The sequence below is a fragment of the Rattus rattus genome, chromosome 1 (genome assembly GCF_011064425.1).
Source record: "Rattus rattus isolate New Zealand chromosome 1, Rrattus_CSIRO_v1, whole genome shotgun sequence".
Lineage (NCBI taxonomy): Eukaryota > Metazoa > Chordata > Mammalia > Rodentia > Muridae > Rattus > Rattus rattus.
Window position 1 is genome coordinate 163,818,603 of NC_046154.1, and position 26,127 is coordinate 163,844,729.

The following is a 26,127-nucleotide window of genomic DNA, read 5'->3' on the forward strand; positions in this document are numbered from 1 at the left end:
ATTACTTTTTTTTTTTTTTTTTTTTTTTGGGGGCTGGGGACCGAACCCAGGGCTTTGCCCTTGCTAGGCAAGGGCCCTGCCACTGAGCCAAATCCCCAACCCCCGTCTTTACTCTTATTCAGTGGAATTGACCATAGAAAGAAAGACAGCCTAACATGGGCCAGGGACTGATTCTGGCACAAGACACAGGACATCAACGGGAAGACACCAGGTCACGGCTCCTTTCAGCTGACAGCACTACAATGTAACTCTCTGGTTCCGATGACTTCTGGTTCCTCGGGTTCTATATAATGTAGTAACATAGGCTGTGCTACAAATCCTGAATGTTTTTATCATTATTAATTATATATATAAAACTCATCAAAGGCTTACTTAAAAGAATTAAACCAACAGCTTTAGTAACTTTTCAATTAACTCTTACAATGATTTACAATTAAAAGTCAAATATGAGCACTTTACAATTAGTTTACTAAATATATAAAATAGTGGTGTTAGAAGAGATTTGACAGCAAGTTCTCCAGTATTTAAAATCAATGAGAATGTTATTTAAGAGCAGTTGTTTCTTACTTTAAGTACCACATGGGGTCAGCATCGCTTGTAACCTTTTCGTTGGCTTTCATTATCTTCTTTATCTGTAGTAGAAAGTGCAGAATGAGAAACAGAACTCTTGCTTCTGATTGGTCCTCAATTTACATCTGGTTTTAGCCCTGGATGCTCACCTCTACATTAATGAAATAGTTAAAGGAGTCTATGTGCTGTTTCACCAGGCCTTTCACCTAAACAGAGAAAGAACAAAAGACAGCAACAAAGTAACAGGTTACACAAGTCACTCTGGCCACAGGTAACCATTCATGTTTCTCAAATACAAGTGAGGGCAAGATTAATAACGTATTTAATTAAAAACAAAATGTAAAGGACCATCTAATGACTTATCACGTGAAAAATAATTATTATTAAATATCAAACAATTACCTTTAAAAATGCTGGAAGCAGCCTCCATTTTTCCTGTGGACCAAACAATAAGAACATGAGAACAAGTGTAGTAACCACAAAACACAATTACTGTGGTGTGCCAAGTTTATCACAGAGTTCAGAAAGAAGCAAACCAAACAGGGAATATTTTATAATATAATTGCTATTATTAACATCAGGTTTCTATAGTGTACATGTGCATAACCACATACACATATACCACAGGTTTCCCATAATAAAACCTCTTCTGGATGACAAGATTCCAAACACTTTTCAAATTTATTCTCATGGCCGAAGGAAGGATCATAGCTTGAAAAGAGATCTGTAAGTCTGAGTTCGTTCTGAACCAGAGCCTCAGGCTACCTCAAGGCTTCCGGGGGTCAGCACATGTGGGTATTTGCTCTTCCACTGATAGACTGCTAACTGCCACGCCTCTCGAGTTTGGGGACTTAACTTGCAGACCACTATATCTGGGGACTGCCTCTTTTCACTTATCCCATCTGCTAAGGGAGCCCGAACAGCTGGGTACAGCTGAGTCTAAAGTCAGAATACCCTGCTCCTAAGGAAAGGTTTATGGACAACCCACGGCTTTGTAGCAAACATTAAAAAACAACAACAACAACAACAAAAAAGGCTTTAGGGGCTGGAGAGATAGCTCAGCAGTTAAGAGCACTGGCTGCTCTTCCAAAAGACCGGAGTTCAGTTCCTAGCAATCAAATCCCGAGTTCAATTTCCAACAATCACGAGGAGGCTCACAACCATCTTCTGAAGTCCTCTTCTGGCAGGCAAGTATATATGCAGATAAGATTATTTATATACATAAAATAAATAAGCACAACAACAAAAATAAACAGAACAAAAACTGGCTTTCATTGAGGGACCTGAGCAGCACTGGAAAGTTCTGAGTGGAGGGTGATGTACTATCTCTGTGTGTATCAACTGGATCGCTCTGGATGCTGGGTGGGCATGCGCAAGGCTGGAAGCAGGCAGTCACTTAGCTGATCACAGCAGCCCAGGCGGTAACAGTACAGGTAGGAAGTGGGAAGTCGTCTAGCTAGCAGGCAGGAGCTTGAGCAAAGCCAGTAAAACAACAGACTAGATGGCTGCCTGGAGAAAAGTGAAGTTAAAATTAACACCAGGGTTTCTGGTCCGAGGAAGCAGAGGCACAGAGCCAACACTGACAGAAGTGAGGGGGTGGGGCCATTCAGGTAGAAATGTCTAATGGGCAGTAAATGTCTGGAACTTAGAAACAGAGTGCCCTGGAGTATAAATTATGGAGCAGTTCCTAAAGCCAAGGGACAGTGAGACTGCCTAGGAGCAATGGAAAAAGAGTTGCACGAAATGAGAAAAGTTGAACACAGTGGTGCACACCTTTAAGCCCAGCACTTGAAAGGCAGCCTCTGTGAGTTCAAGGCCAGCCCGGTTCCAAGACACCCAGTGCTACACAGTGAGATCCTGTCTCAAAAAATGAGGGGGGAGGGGCAGGGGGAGGGAGAGAGAGAGAGGATGGATATTTCTTTCTTTTTTTTTTTTTTTTTTTTTTTTTTTCGAGCTGGGGACCGAACCCAGGGCCTTGCGCTTTAGGCAAATGCTCTACCACTGAGCTAAATCCCCAACCCGAGAATGGATATTTCTAACATCTAGAAATGAGGATGAGGATGTGGGGAAGCCCAGAAAACAGGCAAGCCAGTCTGTGATAATAGAAAGCAAGAGTATTTGGGTGGGTGTGTGTGTGTGTGTGTGTGTGTGTGTGTGTGTGTGTGTGTGTGTGTGTGTGTGTGTGAAAAGGTTGTAAGAGAACTTTTTTTGAGTGATGGAAATGTTCTAGAGTGTACACTGGATAACAGTTGTTTCTGTACCTGCAACTATCAGAGCCAAAGCAAGCGACACTCAATATCTGTGCAATACTGTGTTCCATTGCATCTCGTTAAGCAGAAAAAAAAGAGGATGAAGACCAAAATTACAAGCTGGACTAAATCCCTACACTGGCTTCCATGTGGCCTGCAGGGCTGCAGAAGAGGTCAGTAGGTAAACTCTACTTCAACGTGGCTGGCACCCACATAACAAGGGGGAATTTGGACAGATACATGTAGGGACACTGTCAGGTAAAGATGAAGACAGATTTCAGTGTGATGCCCCTGTAAGCCAAAGATATATCAAAGGCTGTCAGTAAAGCAGCAGGTGCTGGGGAAGAGGCACGCGCTGGAATCTTCCCCAGACTTCTGTAAGCTTCATCTTGGATTTCCAGCCTTCAGAAAGGTGGGGGAATTAAACATCTGGTTTTTCACACTATCAAGCTGTGGTACTTTGTCACAGCCATCTTATGCACTAATCTAGCTTTTCAAATTCCTGCTCCCATATTTCAAAGTTTCCCCTCTGTGCGCAATGAAATTCCTATCTTAGAGACAGAAGGAATGCACAGTCCTGGTAGAAAACTCGCTGCCACAAACACTTTTTAATCTCCTCTAGATCAGGAAACCCTCCCCTACTCAATCACCCCAAGTCCTGGATGTGTACTCAGCAACCTTCTTCATTGGTTTGTTCTCAACCTTTGAGCCAGCTGTGGTGGCCCAGGCCTATATAACCCTAGCAGTTACGAGGCAGAAGCAAAACCAGTTTAGAATCAGCCTCCGCGATATCGATTATCAATTCAAATCTAGCCTGGGCTACATAGAACCCTGTCTCTGGGAAGTAAGAAAATGCATAAGTAACAATAGATCACTGCAAGGACAACAATAGAGAGAGAGCCTGAGAGCTGGCAATAGAACTCTAAACATTACCACTGCATGAAATGGTTTAAGTTTAGGAATATACAGCCCATGGCACTTAGGGTGTGGTAGTTAGAATAAGATTTGGCCCAGAGGGGGTTGGGGATTTAGCTCAGTGGTAGAGCCGCTTGCCTATGCAAGCGCAAAGGCCCTGGGTTCAGTCCCCAGCTCGGAAAAAAAAAAAAAAAAAAAAAAAAAAAAAAAAAAAAAGAATGGGCCCAGAGGCTCATGAATGTGAAGGCTTAGTCACCAGGGAGTGGCACTCTTTGAAAGGATTAGAAGGATTTGGAAGTATGGCCTTGTTGGAAGAAATGTGTCACTGTTGATGGGCTCTGAAGTTTCAAAAGCCCATGCCTGGCCCTGTGTCTGTCTCTCTCGCTTCCCCCACCCCCTGCCTGCATAAAGATCAGGCTATAAAGCTCTCAGCTACTTCTCCAGCACCATGCATACCACCCCTGACAATGGACTAACCCCTGAGACTGTTGGCGAGCCCCCAATTAAAAGCTTTCTATTATAAGAGTTGCCTTGGTCACAGTGTCTCTTCTTCACAGGACACTGAGACATAGGATAAAATCTAAAGTCATCAACAGTGGTAGTTTACCAAGTTTGGCCAGTGCTTACTTCTCCACCTCTTTCCCACCATTGCTTACTGTACTCGTTCTGTTTGGTTTTGGCTGTTATTGTTTTTCCCTCTTGTATGCTCATCCTGCCTTTGGTGGGTTTTCTTCTCGTTTCAGCTTTAACTTGTAGATTAAATGTTGTGCGTCAGTCCTGACTTCCTTAGGAAGGCACTGACTCCCTCCTAACACAGTGTCTGCCATAGACCTTCGTGTTTCTAACATTGCTAGCCCCATCCCCACGTCTTATGCTCTGAAGTGGGGTCCTCAGGTCCTGCCTTCGCCAAAGAAGGTCCTAGAATGACACTGGAGACTCGGAAATTGACACAGTACTTGTTCATAAAGCTTATTCTCATTTATTCTTGTGAAGTAAACTAGAATCTCATTGTTAAGCCAATGATAGTAATCCGAACAGTAGTTACTAGAGCACTAAACAAATGTCATTTCCTTTTAGCCTATTTACTATTCAAACTCCCAACCTGCATTTTCTCTACCACTTTCTAGACCGGCACTCTGTTTCATTTGAACTAATCATTTCTAATATATTTTCCTTCATATTATACCATGGCGGGAAAAGTTACTCAAGCTTTGGGGCTGGTTATTATTCATTGATAAGTTGAGTAAATACTAATTTGTCTTACTACTTAAACAAGCAGACAGACGTGCCTCCTGGCTTCCAAAGCCACAGTGAGGTGGATTAGTATAGATGCTAGGTAGACTGCTATGCCTGAGCATGGTGAGGGAATGAGGGAGGCATTCCAAATAAAGGGAGCCATTGCGCGCAAGCAACAGGGTTGAAGGAGCTGGCAGGGTTGAGAACATTGAGGATATCTATGCCTTCTACGGATTAGACATGGTGAGGAGAGGAAGGTAGGTACACTGAGGAGGCTTAAGGTAGTGAATGAGGTGACAGCAGGTTCCAATGAGCCAATGCACTGTGGCTCAAATGCTGAGTTAGGGGTGAGGAACACAAAGACAAGGATCAGAAAGCACTGTAGTGTCCCATTTGGAAGACACGGAGTCCCAACTGATGCTGAAATTCAGGGCGAATGTGAGGAGGGTTCCTTACATGAACACTGTAATACAAACAACACTGTGATCTGCAAAATTCTCACTTGAGAGTCATACCAAAGAATATTAAAAGGAAAATGAAATAGCACTCATGTTTTGAGTAAGTCTATAGTTTTGTACTGGGCTACATGCTTAACTATCCTTTGCTGTGTGGACTGCAGGTCCTGCTGACTGGGAGTGGGGAAACACTGTGAAATAAGCCAAACACAAAGAGAAATACTGTATATTTTCACTAAGAGACTCTTGGAACTCATGCTTCAAACTCCCTCTGAGACAGTGAGGTTGTGATTCTCCTACTTCCACAGACCAAATGCTGGGATTAGTCATGGGTCCCCACACCCTGTTGAACTGTGACAGAAGGAATCAAACCCGGGTGCTCTGTTAGAGCAACTAGTTGTCCTCAATCCCTGAGCCACCTCAGGGCCCTAAGGAAGTTTTTAACATTCACGACGGTCACTGATCATGTCGTTCCAGTTTAAACCCTTCAATGGTGTTTTACTATTCCCAGGGAGAAAGTCTTAACACCTTCTGAGAGTTAATTTCAGAATCAGGAACTTCTCTTTTACTGCCCTCCTCCCCCAGCACCTCCTCTGAAACATCCAACGGTGTGGCTGAGGGTCGTGTACAGTCTGACCCTCTGCCTGAATTTCTTCCTCGACCATTTTCAGTCCTAGATATATTCTGTGCCAAAGATGTCAAGGTCCAGAGAGAATTTATACCTTCTCAGGAAACAAAATCATGTCAGCCACTGCACTTCATCAGACAGTTCAGCGTGGAGCAATTATCGCTTAAGAATCTGATGAAAGCTATAGGGGCCCCTCAGAAAATACAAGGTCAAAAATGGGGGCTGGAGGGATATTCATAGTACTTAAACTAAGCCTGCAGTCCAAAGAAACTCTGGATTTAAACGAAAATGATGACCAGCGTGAGATTCACATTCACTTTAACCACCAAAGCCGGCTATGGGACCTCAAAAACATTGCCTAAGCTCTCAGGATCTCAGTGTCCTTTCAGGTGAGATCGGCAAAAAAGATATTTGTTCCTCAAAAAGATAATGTATCAGAGAATACACAAGGGCCAATTCTTGCCAGTGCATACTTAAACGAGAAAAGCTTCATCCGAGAGCCACTGGCTGAGCTTCTAAACGGAAGACGCTACTAAGCGACCCTCTGTTCATGCGGCTACCAACATGCTAGATCCAGACCTTGTAAAGGCTCACACACCGGGAGCTCTGAGCATGTGCAGAAGTCCTGGGCATGCGCAGAAGTCTAGTGTCCCGCCCTCGTCCTCTCAAAAAACTCTCCCGGCAACCCCTCCTCAGTCGCCTCCAGCCTCTTCCGCTGCGTGCGCTCGCGGCGCTTACCTCCACAGTCGGGATCGGCGCAGCCAGCTCCTCCGGAGTCAGGCTCCCGAACTCCTCAGCTAGCACGTCCATTCCACCCACGGTAAAGGAAGAAGTCGGCAGAATGTTCACATCCGCCCGTGCGGCTCCATTCAAACAGCACGCGGAGAGTGGTGTGCGTAGTCCTCCAGTGTCCCCGCTGCGCTTGTTTACGGGAGGCGCTTCAAAAGGTTCCGCCTGGTCCGGGCCTAACCTGCCGAGGAACCCGGAAGTGACCGAGCCGGATGTGGAAAACTGCACCCACCGGTGTACTTCCGAGGTCTCGCCGGGCTAATCCTAGACTCCCAACAGACAGGTTTATATCCAGTATCCCCAGAATGATTGAATACGGCAAAAATAAAGTAGTTCTAACTGTATAACTAGTCCGAAAAATGACTCGGTAATACACATTGGCCACAACGTGAACCTCTAAAGCAGAGATTTAACTCAATTTAAACTGTACGTATGTTGTGCAGTACAACAGTACTTGCGTGTAATGGACAACCATCAAATCTCATAGGATGACCGTAATAGGTTGGGAAGAAATGTTCTGGTGTCAATAAAGCATAACAAAAAAGTGCTACTTAAATTCCCAGATGTGTGATCTTGGAGGAAATTACCCTCGCAAAATTAAATGGGTACGGAAAACCCAATAAATTATATTAGAAGAGTTAATTAACCGTTTGGGAGAAAAAAAATACATCTAAATCCTATGTCAAATATTTCTATATACGATAACAGTAGGAGAAAATGTAAGCGGGAGGGAGTTTGTACTGTGCACAGGTTTGTTCCCCACTACAACAAATAAACCATGGGTTGCACATAAACCCCCCAAGGTAGCACACACCTATAACCTAGCATTTAGAAGCTAGCGGTAGTAGGGCATCCAGAAAGTCAAGGGCATTCTTGGCTACCTATCAAGTTTGAGGTTATCCTGAGCTACATGAAACCCTGTCTCCAAAGAAAAGATAATGTATTAATAACATTGGCTTGGTGATGGAATTCAAGGATGGAAACAAAGAAAGCCTAAGAATTACTAATAGAATTTTAAAGTTTCATCATCGCATTAATTAAAAAAAATTTAGAATACACTGATAAAAATCTCTACGAATAGTAAACATGCACATCTTTGTGTATGTTTGGTAGAAGACAAGGGGGTTTGCCACTGAAATTTGAAATGAGTTCGGGCAAGTTGAACGGGAAGAAAAATCCCATGGGAAGAAGAGGTAAAAAATGCCCAAAGTTGTTTACTGATCGTTTCAGTTTGGGAAAATACAAAAGTCATGGAGATGGATGGTGTCACATGAGTGTGCACAATGCTGCTGACCATTTAATCATTCACCTACGTTACTGAAGGCATCTAATACAATGAAACCATTATAAGGATGTTCTTAAAATTTCTAAGTATAAGCTTTCTGATTTCTTTTTAACCTGGCCCTAAGGTGATCTGCTTACCAAGTTAGCTAGTTAAACTTCAGTGCTTAATTCTAAACATTGTGCTGAGAGGTAGAGAGAGAGAGAGAGAGAGAGAGAGAGAGAGAGAGAGAGAGAGAGAGAGAGAGAGAGAATGCAGGCCATCAAGATGGCTTGGTAGGATAAGGCTCCTGCCACAGAGCTTGGCACGCTGGGTACAGTCCCCAAGAAGAGAGGCAACTCTAGAGGGCTGTCCTCTGATCCCCACACTCACATGTAAGATAATCATTTAAGACTAAGAGTGACCAGCCCCTCCCCTTAAATCCTTAAGATTCACTTGGAGAGACTACAGTTGAATGATCCCTGTGAATTAAATTACCAGAGAGCACCATACTTAAGAGTCACCTGGAGAGCTAAAAATCTCAGCTTTCTGATTGGCAGGCAGGAGCTGTCAATCTGCATCTCTAGCAAGCTCTCCGCTGCTGTAACCTAACACCGTAACCTCTGTACTTGTCTAGTTCTTCAGGCTGTGACCGTTGGAACTAGAATCGCCTTGCTTTCCAGGTTCTAGTGCACTGTTTGTTCCTTAATAAGTTTGTGTTTAATTCATAATTCGAAAATAAAATCACAGTAGGTAATAATACATTTAACATTGCATTCTTGTTTTTCACCCTGATTTTTTAAACGTTTCTTGTGAAATGAAGGACACTTTGGAGGAAGTAGTCCCTAATCTTCCACAGCTACAATTGGTTGACAGTGATGATGTTGTCTATTAGACCACAATCCCTTGTAAGACGTTTTGCATTACACCTATATCCCAGATCAAACCCATGACTTTTTTTTTTTATCTCTAGGAGGGTAGACTTTTGAAGCAAGGTGGGGAAAAGCCAGGGATAGTATTGTGCTTCCTCAGGTTTATGCTGCTGTATCCCTTTACTGAGGTATTAGGACAAAAGCCTGAGGTTTGCACAGAGGTGTGGGAGATCCCACAGAGCAAGTGCTATGCATCATGCAATGCTGGCCCATCCTTTATACAAGGTGAATGAGGTGTGTGTGTCAGCCAGATGAAACGTTATCCAATGCCATGGGGCAAGAATGGCGGATTAAGGGACATTGCTAATGGGGAAGGTATTTAGGATCCTGGGATACTAGGAAGAGTGTATATTAATTTGAACATTACTCCTTAACAGGCATTTGAATACTGTCCTTAGGTGGATTCTCTAATTGTCTACCCTTGGTGGTAAGTAGAGATCTTCATTTGATAAGCTAAGACAATGGTTAAGAAATTCGGCTCACACCTTTAACCTCAGCTCTTGGGAGGCAGAGAAGCAGGTGAATCTGAGTTCAAGGCCAGCTTGGCCTACACAGGTCTAAGACAGCCAGGGCTACACAAAGCCCTGTCTCAGAAAAAGAAAGAGAGGAGGTTAGAGAGGAAGAAGGACAGGGATGGGGACGGGGAGAGAGAGAGAGGGAGAGAGAGAGAGAGAGAGAGAGAGAGAGAGAGAGAGAGATCTAGGAGGGTAGACTTTTGAAGCAAGGTAGGGAAAAGAAGCCAGGGATAGTTTTGTGCTTCCTCAGGTTTATGCTGCTGTATCCCTTTACTGAGGTATTAGGACAAAAGCCTGATGGTTTGCACAGAGGTGTGGGAGATCCCAGAGAGAGGGAGAGAGAGGGAGAGAGGGAGAGAGGGAGAGAGGGAGAGAGAGAGAGAGAGAGAGAGAGAGAGAGAGGGGGGGGGGGAGATTGAGATCTGTCACTTAAGTGGAGTTGGATTTTAAATCCCTAATTATCTCAGTCCAGGACCCATGCAAACTCAGGTTTCCTTGAGACCTAACACTTCTTTAATTACTCAATCATAACACCACACCAAAAGTATGGGGAGGCAAAGACGTTTTAACAGACAGAACAGAGCACATTAAGAGTTTATTTTTCTATGCTTGCAACTGAATGTGGTGCTCATGCAGGGTTTGCCAAGGATGGGTTTGTTCGGTGGCACTGGAGAGCCAGCAGAGTTGGGCATTTCACAGTCTTTGTCTCACGGGAAAGAATTTAGATCTGTTTCCTGAGCAGAATACACTAGAATATATCCCATCAGTCCATTCCAGGTGGAAGAAAATGTCTCCAGTGCTGTATCTGTCCAGGGATATATTCACAAAGAGCCAGGAGGCCAGAAGTCATGCTGGGGAAAGGAGGGTCCCAGTGTCTGAGAAGGCAAAGGGATCTTCCTTAAAGTCCATCTTATCACAAGTGAGTGGGGATGCACATGGGCAGATGTTCTGCATACTCAGGGGAGTCTGGGTATGGGCAGGCTGCACATGAGGGAGAGGTTAAAACCTGCTTACCAAAGCCTTTACCCAATGCAGAAGATGTCTCCAGACCAGGGGCAAACAAATTCTACCCCACTCTTTCTTAGGATTAATATCCTAAGTCAAATGGGAAGAAAGACCCTAAGAGAAGGAGAGGTAAACGCTGGGTTAGCATTTGTTAGCATCACAACAGTGGAAAATGCTTTTGGCTGGGAGAATCAAGGAGCCCTGTGACCAAGTAGCTAACAGCTCACAGTCCAGGATGAGACTCTCTGCTTGGGTTCAGATACACTTAGCAGCTCTTCGATCAGGGGCAAGTTCATCGGCCTTCACACAAATGAAAACGATAAATGTGCTGTGAGCTACAGCTTACGAGTGCTCAGGACCCACCTGCCAAACGATGACTACCCAGTGGTAATTATTGTATCATGTTCCGAGAGACCAAGAACTACGTCCAGCTGTTCCGGCACATCTGCAAGACTAGCTGCTAAGACAGCCCCAAGGTATTACTTCTCCATAAGGTGATGTGCTGAGTCCCTGGAAATATTAAAGAGGCTCACAGTTTAAGCTTAGAAGTGAAAATGAGGCTTCACTGCAGAGGAAGCAAAGGAAACAGTTTTGGAGAAAGCTTATCATTAAAGGGTGTTTTTGTTTTGTTCTTGTTTTTTTGTTGTTGGTTTTTTGTTTTTTTGTTTTTTTGGGTTTTTTTTGGAAGGTTAAAACTCATGGGTTAAACTAAAGGTTGCTAAATGAACCAAGGGCATGTCGAGTTTTGTCATCAGCCTCTGAAGTTGCCATCAAGGACAACCACCACAGCCTTCTCTATACCCTTGAGTCTTCTCTGCCAATGACAATATTGGGCCTAATGAGCCGTGGTTCTGATGAGCTATGACAAATTTTGTTCGTATGCAGTTAAGCACTTAGCCATCATTTCTCAAAACACTAAAACCTCTTGAAGCTTGAAAGAGGTTTAGGACTCATAAATTACAGTTACTAGTAATGTGTGCTGGCTACATCGTGCTGTATTGGCAGACTATATTAGCCAGGGTTCTCTAGCGTCACAGAACTCACAGAATTCCCCTCTATATTGAGGGAATTTATTACAATGATTTACAGTCTGTAGTCCAACTAACCCAACAATGGGCAGCTGTGAATGGGAATCCAAGAATCCAGTGGTTGCTCAATCCCACAAGGGTACTTGTTTCAGCTGCTCTTCTATAGAATTGGTTCCAACAGATGTGCTGGCAAGTAAGTGAAATTGAGTCTTCCTTCTTCCAATGACCTCATGTAGGCCTCCAGCAGGAGGTGTGGCCCAGATTAAAGGTGCGTACCACGTCTGGATTTGGAACTTGCTTTGTCCCAGGCTGACTTTGAACTCAGAGATCTGCTTGCCTCAGTCTACTGGGATTAAGGGTGGGTACTACCTTGTCTGGTCCTAAGCTTTTCATGGCCACTATGCCTCAAGATCTCCATGTCAAAATCCAGGTCAGAAATTTGTGTCTTCCAGCCTCAAGATCTGGATCACAGGTGTGTCCTCCATTTCTGGATTGTAGCTCATTCCAGATATAATCAAGTTGACAACCAGGCACAGCCATGACTATCATTCAAACACATCTTGCTTGAGCCTCATCCTGTGAGGTACATAAGTAGGTCTGATGGAAAGGGAGGTGGGTAACTGGTTCATGAAGGTTAAAAGATGGCTTGAACTCATAGCTGTGGGATTGCTGGGGTGGATTCAAACCTGAATTTTGTGGTCTCAGACTTACACCATTTTCCTGAACAGCATTAGAACAAGAGTGTCAGTGTATACTGCGTTGGGATCCCAAGGGTAGAGCCACATTAACAGGACACAGGGGGCACACAGCTAAGTCAGCCCATGCAGTTTATTCAAAAGGTGAAGCAGAATAAAGATTTCCCAGTATCTAGTTCTCACCAGATGCTGTTTCCCTAGCAATAGTTTACCTGGTTCAAAGTGACCCAAACCCCCTTGCAGACTGAGAAATCTGTCAGCAGTCCCAACTCTTAAGATGTATTACTTCTTATAATCAAAACCAAGTTACTTTCCCATGAGAAAAGGAACATGAAGGCCACTTCCTCAGGCATGCACCTGACTTGGCAGAACATCGGGATTCTCTGAAGAGAAAGTATGCTCACTCTTTGTCCCAATATGCTGGGATTCTCAGATGTCCTTCAGTCACCTCGAAGCTAGCAGGCTGCAGGCTGCAGGCTGCAAAGTGATCACCTCATGCCATTTCTCTATACAAGAGCATTTCTTTCGTGGGGCCCCAGGGATAGGAACAACTACTTGGGCTGGTACTTGGTCTAGTCTCACTCAAGAGAAGGCTGGTATCTGGGGATTCAGCTTTCACTTCAGTGAGGCAAAGTAGCAAGAGGAGTTTGGAAATGGCCAGTGTGGCTGGATGCCTGCCTAATTACACTGCTTTAGCTCCCACCCTTTTAAGACTGATTCTGTGAGGTACTTAAGTCTCATAAATTCCTTCACCACTTGTTTCTGGATTTTACTCCTTATAAGACATGTTCCTGTGAGCATGTACACACACACACACACACACACACACACACACACACACACACACACACACACAAGAAAGCAAGACTGTTACATCAGCACCTGGAGTCGTGTTCCTCCCCATGCCCCACCCCAAGAGCTATCTTCCTCTACTGGCTGGTTTTGTGTGTCAACCTGACACAAGCTGGAGTTATCACAGAGAAAGGAGTCTCCCTTGAGGAGACCCAGCTGTAAGGCATTTTCTCAACTAGTGATCAAGGGTGGGAGGAACCAGCCCATGGTGGGTGGTGCCATCCCTGGGCTGTTATTCCTGGATTCTATAAGAAAGCAAGCTGAGCAAGCCAGGGGAAGCAAGCCAGTAAGTAGCACCCCTCCATGGCCTCTGCATCAGCTCCTGCCTTCGAGTTCCTGCCCTGTGCGAGTTCCTGTCCTGACTTCCTTTGGTGATGTGGAAGTGTAAGCTGAATAAACCCTTTCCTCCCCAACTTGCTTCTTGGTCGTGATGTTTTGTGCAGGAATACAAACGCTGACTAAGACACTTTCCAACAGTTAAGTTTGTGACCTTCTCTTGGTACAAACATTCAGTGATTATTTCCAAACCTTTCAGGACAAAAAAATACCAAAAACAAAACAAACAAACAAAAACAAAACAAAACAAAACAAAACTTGAGTATGGCACCCAAGAAACATTTTGCCATTGTCCTGCTTTCTTCACGTCATTCTTGGCTGCTGTTGCCTGGACCCATTGCTGCTTCTCACCACTGTGTGCACTGTCCACTTTGCTGTGTCCACTCCCAATGCTGTTGGTTCTTGGCCCATTCCTATGCACATGTCAGGTTTTAGACCAAGAATTATCCTCCACATGGGAGAGTTGAACTTTACCAGCACGAATCAAATCTATTTTATAGCCCTTACTAATTTTCACAACTTTCTGTCTACTGGAGTGTTTAAAAATTTTGTTATTTAGCCGGGTGGTGCTGGCAAATGCTTTTAATCCCACCACTTGGGAGGCAGAGGCAGGTGGATCTCTTGAGTTCTAGGCCAGCCTGGTCTACAAAGGGAATTATAATAATAGATTTCATTACGAATTTTTCCTTTTCTTTTCCTTTTTTTTTTTTTTAAGACAGTGTCTTTGTACCTTAGGCTAGCCTTGATTTGGGATCCTTCTACCTCAGCCTGCTGGACACTTGTACTATACAGATTGTACCACCATGCCTGCCTCATGATAGCATTTTCACCCACGTATATAATATACTTTGATCACACAGATGCTACCATTACCCGCTCACCCTCCTTCCTGCATCCCACGACTCCTGTCCTCTTTAATGTCATTCAATAGTCTTCCTCCTTTCATGTCTTCAGTATAAGCACAGGTTCTGCATGAGAGGAAGAAACATGGTATTTTATAGATATGGCTTACTTTGTTTTAAAATACAGATGGTCTTGGGAATTTTCACACCCTCCTTGTGTAGGGACTATGCTAATCTTTATGGTACAACTTTAGTATCTCTACTGTTGAAGTGAGTACTACCTCCTTGATACTCCAGAGGTGCTTACTAACTGGATGAACAGTAATGATACCACGTCTGTGGAGCTCTGAGGAGCAGCACAGAGTCATCCCCGAATAAATGATAAAAAGGACCGAGGGCATCTTTAATCCCAGCACTCAGGAAGCAGAGGCAGGCAGATCTCGGTGAGTCCAAGGTCAGTCAGGTACACATATTGAATCCCAGGCAAGCCAGGGTTAAGACCCTGTCTCAAATATGAAAGCAAGAAAAAGAAAAAACAAATGCCCAATATTCCACTCTGAGATGCCAAGATGGGTTCAAAAACAGAAGCACTGGTTATGCTGAAGTATTTTTTTTAACATTTTAAGATGCGGTTAGTATGAACGACACGTGTGCTAGCAATAAAAGAATGAAAAAATTACCATGTCCTCTGTTTAATAAAGTTTTTATTACAAAACAACCATGTTAGGAAAGACACAAAAGTAGAAGTAAATGTCTAAGTAAAAACTAAATAAACATGCCAAGAGCTATGACTTAAAAATCCTAATGATGCACTCGGCTACATCAGACCCAAGACACAAATTTACTTTGCCACTTAACAAAAAAGAAGCAGAATGCCCTTCATCTTCAATGTATTTTTAAATGTTTGCACATTGTGTGTCTGCAGGCAATGGCAGTATCATCAAGTATTTAAACAAAGTCACCTTTCAGGTTGAATGAACAAGTCACATCGAAATGTGCGATATATTCCAGGACAGCCAGGGCTGTTACACAGACATGCTGTCAAAACAATACAAACCCCCCAAACACCTCAATATAAATGTTTAAGAAAACACCAGTATTATATAGGCAATATAATTCATTACAAAATACTTTTCTTCATAAAACTATCTGCTTTAAACACAAAAGGGGTATGTGGCCCTTCTGTGGTGCTAACATTACCAGGTTACACAGATTCGTCTAATGCTGCTCTAGGAACAGTGCTGAGAATGTGCCACATCTATAATGCCATTGGTGGAAATGGACCGTGCACCAAGTGCTGGCCTCCATCTGGTCTCCAGGGCCAGCTTCTCTTTAGTTGGTAGGAAGTGAAGCATCTATCTTCCCCATGGCTTCATCCCGGAAGAGCAGCTTTCGGAATATATTTGCATAAAAAGGTCCATACACCTGCTTGTTGAGATTCACGATGTTTGCATACTGGCAGCCAAGCACTTCCAGCTCCTGCTGAATGACATCAAGGCCACCGGGCACAGGAGGCCTGCTCTTCTGAGTGCTTGGAAGACAGAGCAGGCTCTTCATGTACAACTGGATCCGTTTATCTAAAGGGAAAAAATGGTATTTTTACCTGTTGCATTACAGAAGTACATAACCTTCAGCAATAAGCCGTAAGGTTTCCATTTACCCCTGCCTGTGCTCGAGTGGCATTACGTTCCTCCCACTAAGGATTAAGAGTACTTTGTCATCTGTCACGTCTGAACTGGCTTTGTGGCCTGTTTTTGCTAATGCATAATGTTATGGAAATGCCAGGATGGCAGCTGCAGGCCCAAGCCTCAGGATGCCCAACTGCCATCCACTTTGCCTTCCATCATCCATGCAAATAAGGATGAAACTACCGAGGATGAGACCAAAGAGGCAGAAACCCCTCTCCCAGCTCTAAGGAGAGCCTTGCAGATGAGACACCTCCCCAGCTCCTGGTAGAGCCCAGCCAAGACCCATGGGCATAGCCTCAGCTAACCATGGAAGCATGGATGAGTCTGACAAGGCAAAGACCTTCTCTCTGCCCTTTAGACTGTGAGGAATAAACGATGCTCAGGCTAGAGTGGTAACTTCTAGAGTGAGAGATGGTTGGTTAGAGAAAGTGCTTTTCTGAGCTACGATCTTTTACAAAAGTCAATGCCCAATATCCACGATCATATAGCCAAGATCATTTTTCTTTGGGGTTTTGTTTTTATAAAAGCAATTTAAGGGGCTGGAGAGATGGCTCAGTGGTTAAGAGCACCGACTGCTCTTCCAGAGGTCCTGAGTTCAATTCCCAGCAACCACATGGTAGCTCACAACCATCTATGGAATCTGGTGTGTCTGAAGACAGCTACAGTGTACTTGTATACATAAATTAAATAAATAAATCTTAAAAAAAAAAACAATTTAAAATCAGGGATTTCATACTGAAATCCAAATTTTTGGTTTGACAAGAAAAAAAAAAACCCAGAAACCCAGCAAACTTGGGCTTTCAACATAATATACAGGGTGTCTGGCTACACGCCTAGGTTTCTAGAGACAGCTGAAGTTCATATCTGTTGCTCTGACATAGGTAAAAACAATACTCTCTAAGGCACCCTGGTTGGGTAGTTATCCAGTCACTCTGCACAGGAGACATGGAGGAAGGGCTGCTCCAACAGCAACTGTATCAGGCACTGTCCCTAGCTGTGTCCTCACTGTCTGACCTTGTGACTATGGTATACAAGCAAATGAAGGCATAGACTTGGCTACGGTCACATCAGATAAAGTAGTGCCAATCAGACCCACTACAACACAGCAGCTCCAAGGGCTCTCTCTGGCTTTGGAAACAAAACCCTCAGAAATAAGAATGTTTACTATTAACACAGCCCATTGAGCGTAGGCAGTTAACATTAAATGAAAGCCTCTATTTCCCTCCTTCAGAGAAAAGGTCATGAAGCCTCGGGTGACCTCAAGCATGCGACGTGGCTGTGCTATGGATCGTCTTGCCCCCACATCAAGTAGTGGGATTTACAGGCACCACACGTCAGGATGCCTGGCTTTTGACAGTTACAAAACCCTTATTTTCAGTCATCTTTCTCCACAGACTGCACTTTAGCAGAACTAACCCCAGAACTTCAAAGTTGCCAATATCCATGCTCAGTCAGGATTTTCCTCTTACTAATCCCATCCCACTCCACTCTATCCAGATCTCTTTCAATGCTGAGTCTTAAGTGGCTGCTTTCCGGGGCCACCCTGACCACGGGTTACAGCCTTCCTCTCAGTGTGAATGTTTTTCCTATCTTGAGAGAGAAAGCTCAGGCCGGGGGGTGGGGATGGGGGAGGAGCGCTGTCTTTTTATCTCTGCATTCCTGGCCTGATGATACATGGTACAATGATCCTGACTAAATAAAAATGAGAGAGGAATGAAATACCAAACTGCAAACCATGGAAGCCTGGGAGTGGAGCCTGAAGAAGGCATTCATAGATAATATTCCCATCTGTGTGTCTGAGCAGGGAGAAATTAGTCCTGTATCACACGTATCACTTGGGCTACTGAAAAAAATTACCTCAAAAATGTAAATGGCTATGAGCATGCACAGACACAGAATATAAACCATAGATACTTTTTACTTGTTACATATGTCTGTATGTACATATATACACGTATATATACGTTGATATATACATTTCCGTGTGTGTGTGTGTGTGTGTGTGTGTGTGTGTGTGTGTGTGTAAAGGGCTTGGCTTGAAAGAAAATTCCCATTATATTACTTTCCAAAGGTATGGCAAGGTGAGAAGTGTAACGCCCTTGGCAAATGCACTCAGGTCAGTGAGGCACACGGCAGGGCACGAGTGCCATGCACAGGAAGAGTCCATGACAAGCCGCCGGCGGCAGAGCCTTTCCTGAATGCCAAGATCGAAGTGCTCAATTTATGCTAGATTCTCATCATTCGAAAAACCCAGTGACCTTCCCTTACGACTGGTGGCTCTTTTAGACTCAGGCCTAACTTCAGCACAAAGACAATGTGAACACTTTACCACAAGAAAGCCTAAAAGTGAGACCTTTTCAGAATGGTCATTATGCCCACAGGTGGTTCTGCCTCCTCTTCGGACCAGTCAAGTTTTCAGGCCGATTCTACAGAGGCGTTTGCTCATTTGAAGCAGCCAAGTGGAGTCCCAGCCAAAGGCCTGTCCTTGGCTCCCAGAGTCAAAAGAGAGACACTCAAGACAGTCAAGTAGCTAAGGCAACGACACTTTGAATAAGATTAAAACATACTCAGTGTGCAGAACAACAGGCAAAGCCGCCCTGGGCAGAGCCGGGAAGGAAAGCTGCTGCACCAGGTTTTTAGAGGCATCTCCGGCCCCTCCCCCTTCCCAGTTGATGGCATCCAGGGCACAGACACACTGAGTTCAGGCCACCTGGCTCCAGATCTGCCTTAATCACAGCAGTGAGGAGTGCCAGCCCTGGAGCCACAGGCAGGGAAGAATCCCAAGTGTGCCCCTGTCAGTTATTTAGCTATGGGCACTGTATGGCGTGTATCAAGTGCCATCTACACACTCAGCGCTGTGAGGAGAGAGCAGCCAGCAAGCATGGCCCTGTGCTCATAGGTCTACATCCTCGTGGGAAGCCAGCAGCGTGCATGGCTGTTTCTCCGTCAGGAGCAGGCTCTCAGATTACAACTGTACCTCAAGAGACCAAGAGGATAGTTAGGTCGGACGTGAGCTATAAGGGTAAGGGCTGTGGCAAGTGACTGTGCCAGCTGTCATTATCAACTGTCTCCCCTAGGTAGGAATCTCAGTCAACTGTCACCCACAATGCTGTACTCTGGCACTGGTTCTTTCTGGGGCTAAGGTGAGGCTTTGGCCCACCTAAGTAGCCTGAACTTCTGGTTCCCTATTTCCCCAGCGATAAGAATAAGAAAAAACATTCCAGGGCCCCCCAACCCACAAAAAAAATGTGTCTACGCTATCAGGATGCGGACACTGTATTTGCTAAGATTATAGATTAACCCTGGAATATTAGTCCGTTCTAATTCCACACTCTTTCCTCCTCCCAGACTTGATTTCTCTTAAAGACACCTGGTTTTGTCCTCATTAATGGAAACGTCACCCTGATTTGGGGTAAGAAAACCATGTCTCCCCTTCTCTCCCTAATACTCTGGGTCAGCAGACTGACCAGGATGTGAGTGCACATTTCAAGATCAAATTCTTTTGCCACTGATCACCATGACCAATTCAAGGTCAGAACCTGTACAGCTAGGCTGCCTACAGCCAACAGGACTCCATGCTAGATCACTGGTTAGCAAACGGAGCGGGAAGACTGAGCTCTGGTTGACTTAAACGTGGGAGGAGGGTGGTAGAGCATGCCACCTTACTGTGTAGGCGCCGAGCCTAGAAGATGGTACTGAGACAGCAGTGTGGAACCAGACTCTCCAATAACGCTGTCAGCAGCCAGCCCCACCTCTGCCCTCTCAGCTGTAGGGAAAACAACTCTCCTTTCTACTAGTCACAGGTAACAACAGCAGGAGTCCTGAACTTCTCCATACCGCCAACTCTCCAACCTGGCCTGACACTGAGAAGCCTCCCAATTTCAGTCTTTCACTTCCTACCTATTTAACCCTGACCAAGAGAGGACCTCAGTCATCTCAGGGATGCTCACGGCAGAACCGTTAGCCTCGTTCTGTGAGTGCTCAGAGTGGGTTTGAGCTGCATTCCCCCAGGATTTCCACATCACCGTGTACTGCCTTCATAACGTCTGCGGGCTGGATCGTTGTGACAGGCTATGAAGTGCCACCCCAGCTCACATGACAGGGACGTAGGACCAGCAGTAGCTCTTTATGCTTTAACAGTTGTCATCCAAACGGAAAGCGAAGCATCTGTGCTGGCTACTCATCAGCCTGCCACGGGCTAGCCTCATCCGAGGGGGGAGTCTCAAATGAGAAAGAGGCTCCGTAAGAGGGGCCCACGGCAAGCTTGTTGGGCATTTTCTTAATTAACAATTCATAGGGGAGAGCCCAGCCCATTGTGGGTGGCGCCATCCCTGGGCTGGTAATCCTGGGTTCTATAAGAAAGCAGGCTGAACAAGCCACGGGGAGCAAGCCGGTAAGCAGCACCCCTCCATGGCCTCTGCATCAGCTCCTGCCTCCAGGTTCCTGCCCCCAATGCTTTGGATGCTGGACTGTGATATGGAACTGTGAGTGAAATGAACCCTTTCCTCCACAACGTGCTTTGGTCATGGTGTTTCATCACAGCAATAGTAAGACAAAATTCCAAGTGTATCACAGGCATTTTAAGACTTTGCTGGGTTTTTTGTTAAGTTTTTATTATAGAATCTGGGGAGGACTTGATGCTTTAGAACTGTGTGTAATACTAAAATATGACCGGCACTTAAACATTGTCAAATACAGCAAGTTAGAGCAGACTGGAACTGAAGCAAAAACTGGTTTAAACATAGAGAACTCACCCATCAAGGCACAGACTGGATTGTCCTTCTCTTCAAGGCTTGCGAACTGACCGACAAGATTAGCTTGAACCTCGGCATTTAGAGTGGGTGAGCCTCTCTCTTTCAGGGCCTTATTAACTTCAGCACAGGTCTGAACACCAATAGAGTTCAGGGCCTCCTTCAAGTTAAAGGTCCTGGAGAACACAGAGCAAAGTGCATCAGGCCGAGTCTGGTTTAGTTTTTGAATTCGTTAACTTATTGCAGATGTTTGCCAGTCTGCTCTTAGAAGCAACAGTAACTGACTTTATCAGAGTGAACAGAGAATAACACCTCTCCCAACTGCCAATGCCCTCACTCAACAGAGTTCAAATGCCGAGAACCATGCACTGTGCACCCAGTTTCTGACAGAAAAGCCAGGGTGTACGTTAGAACCCTACTTTTACAGGTTTGGCAAAGGGGACAGAAAATAGCCATTTACTTTTTAAACCACTAGTGTGACTCATTCATCTATGTTTTTGAAAGATTTATCTGGTATATACGAGGGTTTTGCCTGATGTACCTATGTGCACCATATGCATACCCGGTGCCTATGGAGACCAGAAGAGGCCATCAGATCTTCTGGAGTTAGAGTTATGTGCTGCCCTGTGGGTGCTGGGTCATCTGCAAGAGCAGCCCAGTGCTTTCAGCCATCTCATAGACAGTTTTTAATGAGCTTATAAAGTTGAGTAGAAAAATTAATTTTCCTGTGCCTATAGCAGTAAATCTTTAACACCAATAAAAAACAACCAAGATATCGAGAGGCCAAATTATCCGAAACAGTAGACTGATAGTGACCAAAGGCATCGAACTCCCCATTACCACTTTCCAGTAAATAACAAATACTGCCAAGTACACAGACTAGACGTTATAAACAGCCACTAAGAAGCAAGTCATGGAACCAATAAGGAAAGGGAGAATTAGTGAGGGTGTTTGTTAGATCTGCACTAGTAAGAGTAGCTGAAATGGTATCTCCCTACACAAAGGGTTCTTATGTGTCGTTGTCAAACCTGTGAGTCCAAGACTGAGATGAGAGGTGACCTAGTGAGAGCAGGTCGCTCAACAGAGTAAATCAGGACTTAGGTCTGACGCGGTGATGACCTTGGTTCAGATCCAGGTTCTTGCTATTTGCCAGTGTAAACTCTTGGCACGATGTCGTGTGAGCACTGTCAATGCTGAGTGAGGAAAGCGTGGTGCAGTGTCCCTGGTCTTCTGCCTTATCCGAAGTCTGTGTGCACTCACACTGGACCTGCCTCTGGCACTCTGCAGCCCAGGGGTGGACTGTTTGGATAAAGGCTTTCCCTTTGATGTTTTAATCCCCTCTAGAGCAGTGCTCGAGCTTTCCCCTGCTTTCACTCAACAAGTTCTTAGGCTGTAGGAAAAATTTAATTTCCATATAAGCCAAAGCTCCCATTCACAATAAAAGCAAAACCTTGCTCATCTCTGTGACATATCACCAAGTTACACGCAGATGACATCTGGGCCTACAGGTGATCTGAGAGCATCTAATCTATTCGTTTATATTCTGAATGCTGTTACTCCATCTATAAGGTGAGGACTTGGGCAGTGAATGCTTCCCTTCCTATAAAGGAACGGTTCTACACGTGTGAAATGTCCAGTAAACCGAGAATAAAACTATAGGGAGGATGAATGAACACCTCAGCAGTTATTAATAACTAACACTCATGGAGTACATACTGATGCCTGACACCTACGCCAAGAGGCTGTGATGGTTTGCATATGCTTGGCCCAGGGAGTGGCACTATTAGAAGGTGTGACCTTGTTGGAGGAAGTGTGTCACTGTGGGGTGGGCTTGGAGACCCTCCTCCTAGATGCCTGAGGATGGTCAGTCTGTTCCTGGCTTCCTTCAGGTGAAGGTGTAGAACTCAGCTCCTCCTGCACCATGCCTGCCTGGATGTTGCGATGCTGCCATGTTCCTGCCTTGATAATGGACTGAACCTGTAAGCCAGCCCCAATTAAATGTTGTCCTTTATAAAGCTTACATTGGTCATGGAGTCTGTTCACAGCAGTAAGACCCTAACTAAGACAGGGGCTCACATTAATCATTTATTCTCGAAGCTCCCGAGTAGAGGAAAAAGCATGCATGGGGTGGGGTGTGTGCTCACTCATGCGTGTTCGTGTCAAGGGGACATAAACTTCAGCCGCCTTCTGCCACTACTCTCTACCTTACTTCTTGACATCGGGCCTTTCATTGACTGTGGGACTAGCTATTTTCACAGGTGGGCGCCAGCAAGCATCTGGACCTGTGTCTCCCTCTGCCCACGTGCCCAGCCCTGGGGCTGCAGATGTTCCTCCATGCTTGACTTCTACATGGCTGCTGCAGGATCCAAACTCAGGTTCTCATCCCACCAAGCATCTCTCCAGCCTTTTATGCTCCATGCACATGAGAAATAACGCTCAGAGAGACTCGGGAACTTGTTCAATCACAGAACAAGACAGTTAAAGAGGTGAGCTTGGCCTGGTCACCTGATCTGAAAGCCTGTCCTCTGAAGTTCCTACACGCTGTTTCTATGTACTTCATAGTAACACTTGGCAGCACTGGGTGCTCAGTGAACACTTAATGAGAAAGACTCCAGGAAAGCAATGGTTCCCACTGCGAGGCAGTGCAGAGAGAGACCGTCTGCAAGGACAGAAAAAGGTATTGTTTCTTGGTGGGTCTTGGGCCCTGAAATAGGAAACTAAGGTACTTGTCAGGTCAGTATGAGAGTCAGCAGAAAGGGTAGGGCCTCATACAGACAGAGGCGCTGAGACTTAGATTGCCTATGTCTAGCCATACAGCCCCAAATCCCTCTCCTTTGAGCCTCAGCCCAAAATGAGAAGTGTGGATCCCAAGCCACTTGGATTCCTACTGTAGGTTTTAGCACGAAGCTCATGGTCTTTATAGCAGATGGGAGGACAGGTGCATCGCCTCAATGGCAGGAATAGAGGACACAGCCCTAAAAACACCCAAAAGGCAAATCAGCAGGGAGAGCTGACCCACATGAGAGCCACTGAAACACTGACAAGACCTGTCTCCTGACGTGGACAGTGTCTCGTGGGATGGACTAAAAGCAAAAATCCACGTGGGATCTAATAGCCAATGAAAGAGCAATACTGGAGACAGAGTTTCAAAAGCAAAACTTTCCTTCAGCTCATGTTAGACACAGCTGCCTGCTTTAAAACCTTCATACATTGGGTCCATTGAAGTCAAAAAAAAAAAAAAAAAAAAAAAAAGGGAGGGTAGAGTGGAAAACCCTCTCTCACAAAATATTTCTGCACATGGCTCTGTGGACTTCCGGTTCTGCTTTCCCACTGCACTGTCACAGAAAAGCTCTCGTGTGTGCCACCGAAAGGGGAAACACGACACTTATCCTGGCACGTGTCAAGGGACACGCCTCTGCCTTCCTATGAAAGGACATCTAGAATATTCAAGAAGCTAAAAGACACTGTGGAAAGAGACGGTGTGAGAGACATCAAAGCCAGAGGTGACTGTTCTGTCCCCATGGGCAAAGTCATTGCCTGTTTTGGGAAACACGCAGAATGTTCATGTGTGGGGGAGCAGGTACATACATGAAGAACTTACTGTTTATTCATGCCTTCAAGCAGAACAGCTGAGATCCTTTTTAACCTGTTTGCAAGCTCAGGCAGGCCTTCTGTAACAGCACCCACCATGTTGTTGGTAATTAGGGACACGCAGGCGATCATCTTCAATTGATTGAGCTTTTCTGTCAGTTCCTGAAGCCGTGGTCCATCTGTCATGAGTGTCTAGCATATTTAAAATGTACAAACAGAAAGGGAAGCCCATTGGCATGAAAATGTAGAATAAGCAATGCATATCCACACTCTCATTTCAGTCTGATTTTAGTTAATGTACACGTGCAACATGACAGACCATCTGACTCAAAGTCACACACAAGAATCCCACACTGGACACCCACGGGGGGACGGACAAAGCCACTCACCTGGGGTTGGGGATTTAGCGCAGTGGTAGAGTGCTTGCCTAGCAAGCACAAGGCCCTGGGTTCGGTCCCCAGCTCTGAAAAAAAGAAAAAAGAAAAAAAAAAGCCACTCACCTCTGGTAAGACGTTTTTCTGATAATCCCACTGAAGGAGTTTCAAGTAACAATTGTTTAGCACCGTCAGAGGGCTTAGGCTTGGTGTGGAGCTGTGTTCAGCTCCAGGAGCTACATCAGTCTCAGAAAACAATTCTTTATCTATGGACTCTTTTAGCCATTCCGTGGTTTGACTGAGGGCATCTAGGGGCAAAAAAAAAGCCATAGAGTTATCTGAGCAGTCCTTTTGCTCATACATCGTACATGATGGATTGATTCTATGAAGGTCCTGGGGATGAATGAAAAGACACAGCCACGGCCCTAAGTCCTTAAGGAGAGACAGACCTATAAATAACGAATGCCTGTAACAGAATAAATACAGTGGCTTCTAGAGGAACAAGAGAGAGGGGATACTCAGGAGTGCTCACGAGGTAAAACTTTACAGTGGTACTTGAAGGCACAGGAGAGAAGGCTGGCTGATGTGCTAGCAATGAGAATACCACGAAAAGACTTAATCACGACAGCAGATGGTCGTCTGGAAGTTGTCCCTCATCTACATACTGCTGGTCCACAAGGGGCTAGAGAAAAGAAGAACAACTCCTGATGGCACTGGTTTGGTGGTCAGAAACCAGCTTACCTCAAGCTCGCTCACAAATGACCTTGAGCTGGACTCAATGCATTAAACCCTTTGGGTGCCAAACCTGAGTGTCCACTTAGAGCTATCCTTTTACCAAGATCCATGGGTGAGTTCATGTTCCCATAGTCCATATTTTCATTCTTAATAGATTTATGTTACACACGCTGGCTATGGGTAGGAAGGATTCCTTGCATAACTCTTTCCAACATGGAACTGATACAATCAGATCTATCTGTTAGAAAGATAACTGAGAGCAAGGCTAGGTGATGAGAGGATGGGAGGCAGATGGAGGCCAGTCGAGAGAGTGAAGGCCAGGGCACTGAAGGAGGAGAGCAATCACGGCAAAGAAGCATTATTACTTAGGGATAGTCAGCGTGGGCCTGGAGGACCATTTAAATGCAGAAACTATAGACGCCTTGTAGGAGCATTTCCATATCCCTATCTAGAGCAGCTGAATGAGGGTTGTGTCCTTTCTTGAGATACAAAGTACAGGTCAGAGGATGTGACAGTCTTCCCTCACATTTTTGAAAGCTACCAGCTGTCCAATCTACTGCCATGTTTATCTCACCCTCCTTTTCCACTCTGTGGCAGTGTCACATTTGTGGACACCCCTCCTGAATTCTCTCTCCTTCTTCCTCCCCACCCTCAGAGGAAGTACACAGCTCCCTCACGTT

General features: G+C 45.0%; 2 protein-coding genes across 2 annotated transcripts in view; both read right to left on the bottom strand.

Annotated features, from left to right (window-relative positions):
* Polr3b (RNA polymerase III subunit B) overlaps positions 1–7,020 on the bottom strand; it is a 108,189-nt gene extending 101,169 nt beyond the window's left edge. The window contains exons 1-4 of the mRNA XM_032910451.1: positions 6,792–7,020; positions 973–1,005; positions 720–776; positions 568–632 (exon numbers count right to left, since the gene is read on the bottom strand). Of these exons, the coding sequence (XP_032766342.1) occupies positions 568–632; positions 720–776; positions 973–1,005; positions 6,792–6,863 (227 nt within the window). The 5' untranslated portion in view covers positions 6,864–7,020. The remainder of the gene's footprint in view (positions 1–567; positions 633–719; positions 777–972; positions 1,006–6,791) is intronic.
* Positions 7,021–14,994: 7,974 nt separating this feature from the next.
* Tcp11l2 (t-complex 11 like 2) overlaps positions 14,995–26,127 on the bottom strand; it is a 34,903-nt gene continuing 23,770 nt past the window's right edge. Inside the window, exons 7-10 of the mRNA XM_032910463.1 lie at positions 24,839–25,020; positions 24,349–24,530; positions 20,751–20,923; positions 14,995–15,885 (exon numbers count right to left, since the gene is read on the bottom strand). Of these exons, the coding sequence (XP_032766354.1) occupies positions 15,641–15,885; positions 20,751–20,923; positions 24,349–24,530; positions 24,839–25,020 (782 nt within the window). The 3' untranslated portion in view covers positions 14,995–15,640. The remainder of the gene's footprint in view (positions 15,886–20,750; positions 20,924–24,348; positions 24,531–24,838; positions 25,021–26,127) is intronic.